This window comes from Bombus vosnesenskii, unplaced genomic scaffold (genome assembly GCF_011952255.1).
Source record: "Bombus vosnesenskii isolate JDL3184/JDL3185 unplaced genomic scaffold, Bvos_JDL3184-5_v1.1 scf7180000013289, whole genome shotgun sequence".
NCBI classification, from domain to species: Eukaryota; Metazoa; Arthropoda; class Insecta; order Hymenoptera; family Apidae; genus Bombus; species Bombus vosnesenskii.
In genome coordinates this window covers 1,765,638-1,780,340 of record NW_022882942.1, presented here as the reverse complement: position 1 = coordinate 1,780,340, position 14,703 = coordinate 1,765,638, and the positions used below count along the sequence as shown (strand labels likewise).

At 45.0% G+C, this 14,703-nt stretch overlaps 1 protein-coding gene across 1 annotated transcript in view; it reads left to right on the top strand.

Moving 5' to 3' along the window:
• LOC117232539 (homeobox protein Nkx-2.4-like) overlaps window positions 1-14,703 on the top strand; it is a 31,721-nt gene that overhangs the window by 7,662 nt on the left and 9,356 nt on the right. The window contains exon 3 of the mRNA XM_033491962.1: window positions 13,587-13,673. Coding sequence (XP_033347853.1) covers window positions 13,587-13,673 — 87 coding nt within the window. The remainder of the gene's footprint in view (window positions 1-13,586; window positions 13,674-14,703) is intronic.

The window sequence follows — 14,703 nt, the reverse complement described above, 5'->3', positions numbered from 1 at the left end:
AGATGCGACGAGTCTCGCGAAAGTAAACGTAAACTGCTCCTTAAAAGTAAATTGCCTCGAGTAAAAGGCCATCAAAAATTAATTCTCCCGGCTAAACTGAACGCGCTAAAGCTTTTTCTATACGTTAATCATTCGTTAAAAGATACCGTTACGACGATATACTTTACTCCGTTACCTATTTACTCCTTTGGCTTGTATTATTTCTTATTAAATTAAACTGCTGCTGTTCAGGATGTTTCCCATGTTCGTAATACTCGTATACGGTATATATATGTCGGAGATGAAAGAACACCGGAGCCTTTGGAATTTTGGATAATCCCGCAACATTGTAACCTAGAGTCTACTATAGCTGTAATTGAACAATTGTAGTTATTCAATCCGATTGTAATTGTTCGAGAGTCGTGATAATGAGCTTGGGCTCGAGGCGACAGTCAGTCGCCGAACGTAGCCGCGATCACGGGATGAACGCTTTGCCTAACAAAAGTATGGAGTAATTCTATAGCTCTCCTTAAAAGAAATATTCGTGGCGACACGCGACAGTAAACATTCCAACGGTTTCTGTCCCGTGGCTCGCCACGCGCAGATCCTATTCTTCGAGTAAGATGATTGCCAGATGTCGATGCGTCTCCGCAGTACATGTTCGGCTAGCCCGAGGGCCCGTTATAAATCTTAAGGTTTAGTTAACTAAAGTCCTTCAAACGGACAAACGGTCTTTGTCCCAACTACGGGAAGATAGGGGAGACATATTTTTCAACGAGCGGCGTCTCCCACTAACAACTTTCCCTCGAGGGCGGCTAGCATCCTTTTCTAACCACCGATATGGAGATTGACCAATTAGCAGCAACGTCAATTTCCCTTACTTTCTGAACGAAGGCTTTTCTCGACGAATCCGATGATCTCGTATCCTTAGACACACCCCGTTATAGTTTTCCTGTGTGGCATCATCGGGACGGGAAAGGCATTCTCGCTCGCGATCTCATTGATGAAAGGAGTAACTCTTTACGACCAGTGAATATCACGCGTCCGACTTAGATTTTGTGAGTACGTTCGTCTATCATCCCGTCGACCGCGGATTCGTTATTGAACCTAGGATCATTGTCATTAGTTTCTCGAGTACCTAACTACCGCGGTTACTTGTCCGGTTCTATAATAATCGTATTTGCACTAGTCAATGTCTTCTCTATTGCATAACGACAACGTGTAACCCAAACGAAGATATATATATATATATATATATACATTTTAATGTGTTTAATTAGACCAATGTTGCTGTGGTTTCGTTCGTACACGGGCCGATTCGGTCGGCTCGAGCGAATCGTTTCGGCGGTCGCCATTTAAAGCGGTCCGCCAGAATCAGATTTTAACGAGCAATCTTCATTGGGCAGACAGGTCTGCTCGGCACGATGCGGCAGTCTGGCAACGATAAATAATTGTTGCGCAGCTCATTGGTTGCATCCTGGTCGCTCGTCCCCTCGTTCAGTCTGCCGTTTTGTCTACCGCGCGTCTCTCCGTTCAATCCGCTTGTCGTTCATCCAGTACTTTCGACCTACGATCATTCATAAACGTCGTATCTCGAACGAACTTTCTGCCGGTAATTATCAACGACAAAAATGTAACAAAAGCGGCCAACTTACCATTTTCTCAGTCGATACGATATAGCAAATATCAGGTTGTCGAGTATCGTATCAACATAGCGATCCATCGTAGCATATAGCATCGACGTAGTACCACGTTCTTTCGTAAAATGCTCGAGACAAGCTTCGTTCTCTAGAGTCTAAAGGGACTTTGTTCTACAAAAACTACTTCGTCTCCTCGTTCTTCTCTCCTCTCTTTTCTTCAACAACTCATCGTCGTCACCGTGGGCGTCGTCGCTATCGTCGTCATCGTTATCATCATCGTCGTCAACCTCAAGCTCTATCCATTCTTTTCGCTAACTGCAAGAAGAGAATGGAAACGAGACTTTGAACGCAACCTATGCCGAGCGGAAGGTGTGCGCTCGCGCGTTGCTCCCTAAACCGGAAGTCGTCGGGGCTCCCCCGAGTCCGTGACTCGGCGAAATCTACGCGGAATCGAGCGCGGAAGTTCGCAAAGAGGGCTGATTGCAATCAGCCGCGGATTTTCGCGTGCTTTCGCCAGGGGCGAGTCCGCTGTTTTGCGCTCGCGCGCACCTAAGTTTCGATAACGAGTTTCGGACTCGATGGTACTCGGATCTCGCCCGAGCCGTGAATGCCGGCCATGAAGGCCAGCCTCGGAAACGGGACGCGGAAAGAGACGTTCGAAGGAGAGATAGCGAAGCAGAGAAAGAGATACGAAACGCGGCTGGGAGTTGATGGTTTTATATATGTACGCGTGTGTACGCGTGTATACCTGTATATATTCTTACGTGTATGCGCACCTATATGTATATATATAGCGGACTCTTGAACTTCTGGGGACAAATAGAGACCAAACGAGCTCCCGGTTTGTCGTATATACGTGTAGATGTACCGTGTGTGTGTGTATCTGCGCCGCCACCCTGCGGTACCATCCACTTACGGCCACTCGAAGTCTACGTACGAAGTCGTGCTCTCCGTAGGTAGCCCACGATGGCTGCACGGGGAGACTAACGAATCATTATGTGAGAGCTCTGTGAATCTTACGTGCCCTCGCGCCGTCTCGAAAGCGATATTACACGAGGAAAGGTCGGAAGAAGTGGAGCATGGTCGCGTTGCTACGAGCGGGAGAAGCGTTTCTGCGAAGCGGAGACTCGTGTGGTGCTCGAATATTATCGGTAATTGTTGTTCCGATCGTCTGAGTTCTGTTGTTTGTTCTTCTTCTTCTTCTTCTTCTTCTTCTTTCTCTTCGAAAGATTCTATGAGGAATTTTTTGGATAAGTTTCATACGGAACCACGTACGATGTCTATCGCTTCTTTGAAGTGCTGTACAAACTCCGAGATTACGTTCTACTCCGTTCTGAAAGGAGATTGACGACATTCGGGTTACCTGCTCGTTTTGAAAACATATTACAGAAATACAGCTTCGCGTCATACGCGAAAAATGTATCTACCGAGGAAAATTCGGTATCACGGGTTCCGTTCGTGAAGATCTTTCTTATCGCGTGTTTACTTTCTTCCAATCGAAAACCATCTACAAAATCCTCGAATCAAAATTTCCGATACTCGATGCTCGATTAATCTACGGATAAATCTGTTTCCTTGGATCGAGATAATTTTTGCAAGCGAACTGCGACGTTTAAAGACAGCTGAAAATCCGTGAAAGCTTCCAAGTTACGTTCGAGGTAGTCGAGCCAAATGAGAAGACAGACGGAGATTTTTTCATCGCGAGAAAAGGCTATTGCGGACTCGACGGTCCTCGAGGAAGATTCTTTGGGACGCGATCGAGAATCGATACTGAATTAACGAGTCGAACGACGTAACGAACGAAAAGAAGATATACCGATCTGCGCTCTTCGAGACACTCGAGCCACGAGTTCGACGCGAGCACACTTTCGAGAGCTTGCGAAGAATCGAGAGATGCCAAAAAAAAAGAAAAAAAAATAGGAAGAAGGAAGGAGAAGCAAGCAGAAAAGAAAAAAAAAAGGAATTTTCCGCCTGTCGTTTGCCCGATCGACGGGCCAAAGTGCCGCATCGATCGTTTCCGGGAGAACGTCACGCAAAATCGACCCCGTTTCGAGTAACGAGACGAGCACTCGACGAACGACGACGAGAAGCACCGATTCCTTTCTGCTCGTTCAGCTCGATGACGATGGATCCCGATGAGGAACACAACGATAGAGAATCTCGATCATTCTCTCGTTGTTGCGTCCGTTGTTTCGTCACCATTTTGGTTTACGATTTCTTCGCGAATCTTAACCGAAAAACACAGCTTAGATTTCTCGCTGCCTTTCGATTTTTCCGCCAAAAATAGCGATCATCTTCTCCTTTTTCCATAATCGTAGCAGTTCTCCGGGAATATTACGTCGCTTCGCCTGAAATAAATTTACTCGTTTCGTCGTTTCTACGTTCAAGTGCGATCGGTTCCGGAATATCGAACGTTATCCACGAGACCCAAGATACGGCGTTTAAAGAGGTGGTGTCACGCGTGAAAAGAGAAGATCCGCGATCCTGTCGATCATTTCGCCGAGGAATCGCCGAGGCGTTTCGCGTGTTTGCACGACATTGAACTCGCATAGTCCTCTTCGGTGCTCCTCCTATTGGGGTTGCTGTGTAAAGTCGAAGAGGGTAGATTCGGTGGTAGGCAAACCCATTATTACGATTATCTCCGTGGTTGAATCGCAAGGCTCGTGCGCTAAGTTGTCACGGTTCGTTCGTACCTACCCCTTCTTCTTTCCACCCTCGTCCTTCTTTTTTTTTTCCGGGCAAGCGTTTTTCCGACGAGAAATCTTCTTTGCTGAAAAATCCCCGTCCTCGTATCTTTGTTCATCTTTGTGTATCTTACTGCCGTAGGAAAGATGCATTACACGCTTTTTTCTTTCCAACTGTAATTTCTTACGATAGAATAATATTCCATTATTTCGACCGAACCTATTGTTTCTTCCGACGATGAAACATCGATGTCTGTCTAGAACGTGGATATTCGGCTATCGATAGTCTCTCCACGTTGCAATTGCGTAATATTTGGACAGAAAACATTCGATCCAATTGATCCTGAAATTCGAACATTAAATTTACCGTGCTAGTCGACTTTTATGTCGTCAGATAAGGGACAATTTACGTAAGGACAAGATAAAATACCTTAAAAGCTTGAGCTATCCGTAAACAGTATTAAAGGCTCCTTCGACGGACGAGCAAATTTATAGCGAGCTTGGCCAGATCCGCCCCTTGCATGTGCATATAGAACCATCTAATATTCCTTTCTAATCTATACACAGCATGCAAAACGTTTATACAGGGTTGCTCGAAGGTGGAACAATATTTGCGAAGCAGCCTTCTCGTCAAATTTCCTTTCTTCCGTGACTAAAATATAAATAGAATCTTTGCGAAAAAGGACCAAAATCTCGAGTAATAAAAATACTCTTTCTCTTTTAATCTTTTGAGAGGATTTCGCGATGGTGCTTTTAAACTTTTTCGTTAGTTTATTTTTAAGAACATCGAACGCTCCTCGAATATAATCGTTTCGCGAGCTCGCATTTGCTTTACTTTCAAAGTATCCATTTACTTTGCAAAGTCCTTTTTTACCAATGGATCAACTCTAAGACGATAAACGTAAATTCACCGCGATGGAAATGCTCTAGCAGCCAAAATCCCATTTTCAAGTTGGATGTTTACGTCGAAGCATCTTAACTCGATCGTCCCGGTATTCGACGCGACGCGACGCGACGTTCGAAACGTTTCATTCGCCGGTCGAAAACCGTAGCAGAAGGAGCCAGTGGACGATCTGGCTGGCGCTAACAATAACGTCAATCGTCATTGTTCAAGAGGAAACAATGGAAGGCGAGCGGCGATTGTTTCGTCCACCGGTTTCGAGACTCGCGAATTCCGCACTTCGGTGATTTTTCATTAATCCGCGATCTCGCCTGAACTTCGCGGTTTCTATTAATTATTTAACTTTTGATCAGACTCGCCGCACGTTTTTTGCACTTTAATTAATGTCTCCCTCTTTCGCCATGCTCGCCAGCCGCGCGGCAGGCCGTCTAAATTCCCCTTGATATAAATTCTCTTCTTCTCTCTCTCTCTCTCTCCCCCTCTCTCCTTCATTTCCATCACGTTTCATTTTTTCTTTTTCCTTTCTCTTTCCTTTTTTTACTTCCTTCTAATTAACTTCTCTCTCCCGCACAGGTCGGTCTTTCGCGTTTTAACGAGCTTTAAACTCGTTGTAACTCACCGGGCATAATTTGCGGAGACCCGTTGCGCGGCCTCTCGCGATTAAATTGTTGCGATCAATTTCGTGCTTCGAATTGCTCGTTTAATTCGTCCACGTAGCGACCGATTAATTATGCATCCTGGATGACGTCGGTTTCTCGTGCCGTTTTTCTTCGTTCCCGTTTTCCGCTCTGCCTTCTTGCTCCGCGATCATCGGATAGGATATGACGGATGGTTTGACCGAGAACTTGTCGCAGGCTGCTCTAAAGAGCATTATCGCACGTATCGAGTTCACGCGGTCTCGATTCTTGAATTATGTAACCGCGAAGACATAACAATACGCTATTTCATTTGGCAAAGCGATCCTAAAAAGCTTAGGAGTTTTAGGCGAGCGTCGAAGAAGCTAAAAGATTGATAATAAATGCTAGAAGAGAATGTCGTTGTATGAAAAATGTTCGAGAGAGGTTGATAGCATTCGGTAGGCATCTTTCGTTCGAATCCGATACCGATCGACCATTCGAAATTTCGAGCTTGAAAAAGGGGTGAAATCCAGAATGTAACTGAGAAAGAACGAGATAACCAGCCTGGAGGGACATAGTGAAAAAGAGAAAAAGAGAGAGGAAGGCGGGCCAGAGGGAGTGTAATTTGCCTCTAATGCGGCACTCGACGAAGCAGCTGGCTCTCCTCTTCTCCATTCGCCGGTCGGCCGCAACCGGTAACAGTAGTGATAATAATAACAATACCGGCAACAATGCCAGGAGTGGCCAGCCATTGTAACAATGGGGAGACTGCACTTGGAGTAACAATGCGAGCGCAAAATGGAGGGACGCATCTGTGTGTCCCGCGCCAAGGAGACATGGGGAGTAGGGGATGATGCGACGAAGAGGAAGAAGAGAGTGAGGGGAGAGAGAGAGAGAGAGAGAGAGGGACAGCGTCGTCCCAAAGACGGGAAACGGATCGTCGACTGGACGAAACACCCGTGGAAAAGTGTCAGCCGTGAAAATTTTCTCGCCACGAAAGTTTTCGACAACCGCGAATAAAGCTGTTTACGTGCTAGGATCGCTGCGTCGACCCTGCATCTTGCCACAAGAAATTAATTAACAAGAAAACAGCTAATGTGTCTGGCCTGCGATTTCCATTAAAAACTATTTAATATCGTTGTTCGTGACGATTAAAGTTCCTCTTTTATTTCAAAGACGTTGCTCGAATTAGGTGACTAGTCTAGACTTGTTGAGATTTCCAGCAGATATTTACGAGCTACGTAGTCGAGAAACGGAGATCTTTTACTTAACATATCACCGCAAAGACGTACCTTTTTTAGGTTCTATGTTCGAAGATATCGGAAGTGATCTTGAAGGATCGAGGCGGGCATGCGCGCGTTCCACGCGTGAAATTCCTTTGGTGACGAAATGCGTGCGGTTAATTGGACGTCGTGGAACGCGTGCGCGTATCTCTCGAGTGCACTCACGGCTCCCTCGCATAATAACGCACGCATGAATATGTCGTCGGCTTTTGCGGCCGCCCCCGCGTCATACCGCGCCATCGCCACGCACACCGGCAGCATGTGGCCGGCGTAATTGCGTTCCTCTCTTTTTCCTCGTCTTCCCATGGAACCTACAGGTCACTGCAAAAGTCGGCGATCGGTTACAAGCACTTGAGGTAGCAGCGTCGACGACCTGAGAAAAGAACGAATCTGTATAAGTCTATTAGACACGTAGAAACGTGGTAAAGAAGAAGCGTCGTTATTTGACACGCAACGACCGATCTTGACTAGCTTAATTTACCAATCGATTTTGGTCAAGGTAACGGCCGAGTTGGCAGATCTTAAGTGACATTTGTTGGCATCAAAACGACGATAGATTCATAAATCCCTGCAACTCTTGAAACTTTTGATACGGTATTTAAAGGAATATTAACGTGCTTCGAAAATCTGTCTGTAAAAATCTTAGATTAGAAGAGGTTACGTTGTAAGGTAATGATATTAACGGAATGCTAGAAATTATACCTACGTTTGTTTTTTACGTTTCTACTTGTACGACGAAACCTCGCATAAATGGTGCATCGATCGCAACGGAAAGGATTCCGCTAGTGTTTCTAAGCAGTCTCTCCAGCTGTTTGAAAATAATCGGCAACAATTGTTCTTCCAATGCGGACAGACCTACGCGATACAGCCGTCGTCTTATGAGTTTTTCGCCGTGTTTGCGTCAATTATCGCGACGAAGAGGCAGCTTTACGAGTGTATTGTAAATACACTCGAACGTGCCTGTCGCGTAATACGCCACCAATTTCTTTTTGCGCTACGCGTACTGTAGAACTGCGCGGACCCGTCCTTTTGTAATCCCGCTGCACCTCCGGGACGGTATGCGAGGGTGCATACATTTTGAACCGCAAACATCCGCTTCCCAGGCTATTGGATCATCCCTGCCGTGAAACGACGAAGAAATTAGAGGGCGGAAAAGTGCGATCACGAGTGAAAAGGCTGGTCCAATGGTCCTCGCGATTTCATCAAATCTTCTTCTTTAAATTGTTTAGACCTTTGTAAATGCAATTGATCGGATACAATTCTCTCTCTCTCTCTCTCTCTCTTTCTCTGTAAAGTATTCTGAGATTAAAAAAATTATCCTTTCCAATATTCAAAGTGTGTGAACACAAAAGTTACATATTTTGGAGAAATTTAAAGCATGTATTCACCTTCCATCGTTGAAGAACGAGAAAGAGACGTTTGTTCGTTCACGTTGAACGCGAATTAGTTCACTGGCTCGTTTGAGAGAAACTGGAAAGTCATTTCTATTTGCCGGGCCGTAGACCCTAGGTTTTCAGACATCCGACTAGTAATCGGTAAGTCATCCCCGGCCGATGGTATTGAGTTAAAACAACAAAAGGGAGGCGGGAATCGTGTTTGCCCACGGGCCACCACTCAGAAGAGTCAACACGGGACAATTAACAGCCCTAATCATAATTTGACGTTGCTTGATCCTGGTATTCGCAAGCTCATCGTTGCGGTTCCTTGCACTTTGCGGTGGAAACACATCTGTGACTAAAGTCAAGCCTCGCAAATGTAATCCCTTTTTCCTGCGATTTTTCCTTCGCGCCAACTCCCTCTGCAAATAATTGTAATTGTCGATTTAATAGAAGAATAGTTGGTAGTAACGAAGGGATATATCCGAGATTCTAAAACAGCCCCTTTCGTTCGCTTATATATCACACGCTGTTTGTAAAAGACAAAATTTCGGTATCCTATTTAATTCAAATCATTTTGTAAATTGGTAGAGATAAAAATCGAAAAACGCGTGATTTACACGCTAGCTCGATTACACCGAGAGAATAGGAAGGAAGAAAGGAAGGAAGGAATATCAACATCCTCCGTACACCCCTAACAACAATAGATTAGAGAAGACAATCAACCGCGCTGCCCGAGGCCAGCGGATGCGTTCAGAAACGGTTCGGAACACCTCGAGTGGCAATTCTCGTCAATTACACGCGTCTTTCTTTCGAGCAACATCGAAACGAGCCCCGTGAATTATCCAGTAGCCCGAGGCTGCGTGGGGTTTCCAACGGATAATCCGTCGAAAGTTGGTGTCGGATGAAATTGCCCGAGGAAACAGTTAGCGAGACCACGAAGGGTGGCGACGCCCGATACCACTCGGTTGCTTACGATGGTGGTGGTGGTGGTGGTGGTGGTGATTTTGCGTGAACCCTCGATGTACGCGACGTAATGACGTTACGCTAACTTGATCAATCGTCCACTTTAACCGCATACTCCCTGCCGGAACGGATGTACGAACTCCGGCCTCTGTCGAACATAAGCCAAACAGGTACTCCATGTTCCTCCCAAATGTTACATGTTCTCCGCCGCGCTTTGATGAACTGCCCTCCGGATTTATCGCTATTCGATACGCCAATTAACGTCGAAGTAAGAGACGAATAGTCCGTGCGGAAGCGACCTCGTGTCAAATGGATAATCGCCGGTTAAAAGCTGGAAATTTTCCGGGTGGAATCGAATCGTTCAAATATCAGCGAAATGGAACAAAGTTCAGGTTCTGATGTCCGTATCTATGGTGGAAAGGAATTCGTTTAAAAAGGTTTACGTTCGTCGAGGATGATCGCAGGAAAAGCTGCGTTGAAACAGGAGCTTCGAAAACTTCTGTACAGCTTCTATGCGATCTATTATATAGCATGCTAGGAGAAGGCAGTTATTTTGGTTGCAACTTCTTGAAAATATTGACTCTACGGTCAATATTAAGTTGTCAAGCTTAAATCAGCCGTGAAAAAGCTCGTTACTGTCAATTAGCTCGAAGGAACGTGTCGACAGGTCTTTGTCGGCAGACCTTTTAGGATGTATGCGGAAGAGAAGAAAAGCGCAGGGTGTTCGCAGATCCGCTCGAACGGTTACGGGAGGCGTTTCATTTACCTGGCTGAACGAGAGTTAACCACGAGTTAATCGAAAGTTAAAGTTAAGCTGCCCCTTTCTCGGTGTTGAGTAAACCTCGGTCGGACCCCTGCGGGCCCTGCTGCCTTTTCGCATCGGATTCGTCGTACCCATCGAAAATAAACAAGTTGTTCCTCCTTTCCTTTCATTCGTTTCGTACAAGCAGCCATTTCATAGATTATTTTTTCCGAAAGAATAGGTTTTATATTTAACGATCGTAAGAATGGAAAAAATGGAAAGAATGGAAATGGAAGAAAATCGAAATAATAATAACGCGATACCGTAGATAATAAATTTTTCGATTGCCTTCAAAGTAAGAGTCGCGTACCGACGAAGGTGATATCGAGTTGTCCAGTTATTCGTAAGCTCGGCTTGGTTTCTAAACTTTATAGACACGAAAGTTGCTCTCCTCGTCGAGAGTCGGTATTCGCCACGAATTTCTTTCCTCCGTGGTCTGCGAGTACACACCAGTTATATCCCTATCTCGTTCAACTTTCTCTGTTTACACACCGCGCCGTTGCGGGAGCAACGGACAAACGGACTGACGGACAGGCCGTTCCCTTGAAATAACAATTCTCTCCGACAGTTCATCCCGTCTTCATCTCGTCGGATCTTTCACTGTCGTTGCCTATACGTTTATGGCTCGAACACGATCGCAGATATCGATACGTGCTCAATACGAATTGCTGGAAGTTCTGCACATTTTCCGGATAATATATTTCCCATTCTCTGTATAGCGTCGATCGTTCGATTAAAATGTCATCTCGACAAATCTGACGACACGAGTCACGATCCGCGGATGCAAAAGTTGCTCGAAAGAAGTCAAACGCGAAAACAGTAACAAGGTTTTAGCCAGGACAAAAGGAACGGCGAAACGAGCGGGTGACACGCGAAAGTGGAGAATGCAAGAACGCGTTGAGGCAAGCAAGGCTGTTTGTAGACCTCTCGAAGTCGCCGCACGCCCGAAACTCCACGGGCTTCGACGAGTGGATTATCGGTGGAAAAGGAATTAACGAATGGGAGCGGCGAGAGAGTACTTGCCTCGTCTAGTACCTCTTCGTGGCTTTTAGATAAGGTCTCTCCGCCCTACGCATCAGTCGTACTACAAAACACACGCGGAAAGTCGCGCGGAAGGGCTCACCACTGGCGGATTCAAAGCGCTTTTCTTCGCGACCTTCGCTCCTTCCCTTTCTTTCCGTTGTTTACAACCAGTCGTCACCTTCTTCCATTACGAGTGATTTATGCGCGTTATACTCGCTGCCGGGAACGAGCTGAATTAATCGGAGCCGACGTTTCCAATGGAAAATTTTGATCTTTGATAAGGCGCGATCAAATACAGATGGGACTAGAGATGTATTTGTAAAAAGTAAATGCTGTCCACGGTTCTTGAAGATGTATTATTAATCGTCGTTGCCGTCTTCTCGCTAACAGCTTCGATAACAGATTAAAACTGAAAGCATAACTAATTTTACTCGGGAAACCTTTTAAAAAATAAAACAAGCATTGGAGTTTAGAGGGACATAGAAGACTACTTAGTAAATGAGTAAAACGTATACTTACTCGCTCGTTGGTACTCGACGCTCACAACAGTTGTTGATTTTTCCCCATAACGCTTAATTCAAGAGCCAACTCGTAAAAGACGATAAACTAAAACATCGATTATTGTAACAGGCAGGTACAAGTATTCCTGGAAATATCGTAATGGGTAATCACTCGAGAGAAGGGCAATTGGAAAATCGTGTTCGTCATAGAACGATCGGTATTCGTGGCGTACACGCGAGGCGGCGAACGAGCGCTGCCTCGAAGGGGGAGCAAGAATTTTCGAGGGTGGTCGATCCCGCTAATATTCAAAGAATTAGACAGACGGTGGCAGGCTCTTGAGACACGGTCTACTGCGCGGGGCCCCTTAAAGTGCTTTCGTTGCATTCTACGGCGCGCATAACTCCGACAATGGGGGTTACACGGGGCGGCTACACATGGGGATCGCAGCGGGTTACAACCACTCGAGTAGGAGGTTACAGGCAAGGCAACATATAGGTCGGACTCGCCTTTGATACGCGCGATAAAGATCGAGCTTAGGCGTACCTTTCGCACATGCCTCTAATTTACTCCTTTGTCCTCCTTTTTTTAAAATCGTTCGATCTGCTGTTTCCTTATGTTCGTGAATGCATCCCTACTCCATTCACTACGCGCTAATCCTTGTACACGCATTACCGTAGAAAGACTTTGCCTTTTCTTTTGCTAAGAAAAAGCAAAACTAACAAACGAACTGAACAGTTTTACCGGATCATCGCGGATACGTTCGCAATACTCGTATAACGTTCTAAACGTGGCCAACGATTTAACGCAAGCGACGTTATCCTAGCAAGCTCGTGTTAAGGATTAAATCGGCCGACAGAAACGAAGGGCATTGTTTTCGTCGCTCGACGACAATGCCACGATGATCGGGACGCGCCCCTGTGAACGTGGCATAATGTACAATACGGATTATAACGCGCCGCTGTCATAAGCAGATGCCGATTTCGATCCCGTCCGCACGGTCGGCTTCCCTAATCGCGTTCAATTGCCGTAAAAGCGATTTTGAACGAGAGCACGACTGCTCCTAGGCCCAAACTTCATAAAACTGCTGCGTTTTCCTTTTGACATCGTGCATGGGAGAAATTAAACCGGCAGAACTTCCGCTTCTGGCAATTCGATTGGCGGAAATTTGGTATTTCGCCATCCATTTTGTCGTTCTGGAATTGCGTGATGAAACAGGATTAAAATCCATGGGCTTTCTAAGAGAAAGCAGAGATTTTTATTCTTTATTTTACTTATTTATTTTATCGATTAAAATTTGAGAAAAAGAAATGTAAAATAAAACATGTATCGAAAAGAAACCGATAGCGAGGCGTGAAAAGATCGTTGTTCAAAGTATCTAGCAAAGTGAGCGAAGCGTTAAATCCCTCTCGTAGAAATAACAAACTTATAATAACCATGGATTATGAATTCAAGGGGGCCACGAATCGTTCCAGATTACTCGAAACGTACACACGCTACAAAAGGCTCGCACTCGCTCCCCCTTGTAAAAATATTTCAGTTCCTACCTGGTGACAGTCCGCGCGTCAAAGATGCGTCCCAGCTTTTTTAAGAAACGGGGAAAAAGGAAAATTTCGACTCGAAGCATCTGGTATCGCAATCCGAACTCTGCTTGCTCTTGATATTTTCAATTTTTATTTGTTTCAGAAATGTCAAAAAGATATTCTCATTAGCATAGGCTTCGTACGGGCGATTTACTACCTCCTTTTCTTCTTTTCTAATCATTTCTGTCAATAAAATTCCATACTAATAGGAACAATTCATTTTTCACGTTACAGGTGAAAATATGGTTTCAAAATCACCGATACAAGTGCAAGAGGCAAGCGAAGGAGAAGGCGATGGCCGAACAGAATGCTCAAAATCAGGTAACTACCTGTTAAAAAAAGAAACATAAAGATATTAGTCCGAATACATCGAACGAGTCGCACCAGAAAAATAGTAACGTCGAAGAAAGACATTTCTAGAAAAAGACAGGGTAAAAAAGAGGAGGAAGGCACAGAGAGAGAGAGAGAGAGAGAGGGAGGGAGAGAGTGAGGGGGAGTGGGAGTGGGTGTGGGAGGAGGAGGGGAGAGGGACAAGGATTAAATTAAACTCTGTCGTTCGACCGTTTCTCGTGTGATAATAATACGCGTCCTCGATAGATCGGATTTCCCGAGGGATTTCGAAACGGCGAGACACACGACAAAATATCGAGCGTTTCGAAATGAAATGCTTTTAAATGAAAAATATTCCGGACGCGGCGCGGATCCTCGCATCCACATCGTATTTCGTTTCGAGTGGGCCACTCGACCGACTCGAAGCGATTCTGCATTCATTTCGTTATTCCAGCCGAAATTTTTGCAGGAATACCGACCTCCCTGCAACATAAAATCGTCTGTGTTAAACACGTAATTACCACGATGTTTCAGCGACTGGCTGTTGCAATATGATTTTTATTTTTTACCTCTATTTCTTTGTTTTTGTTTTCCTCCGTCCTTTTCCATGTATATCCTGTTACGTTTTTTAATGTTTTTCATCTTCTAACGAGCGACAGAATTCCGTCTGAGTCTCGTCGAGCTCGCGATTCATTGACCAGTAATACCGACGATGTACATAGAATGGTAAGCAAATTAGAACGCTCGAAGCCTAGGTGAAATAACTACAGAATATTTGTACATCTATGTTAATACCGTTGCCCGAGAAAGTTTAACGTAACGTGTACAGTCTATACATAAAATCACATAAAAAAAAAAAAAACAATTTCGGTCCATTGAATTCTACCTATAACAAAGATAGTTTCAAAGTTATGGATTTCGAAAGCGCACGAATCCGACAATATTATTTCGCGCCCATAGAAATCCCCCTTCTCTACCCTTCCTTTTCTCTCTTCTCCCTTTTTTTTATCGGCTCTAATAA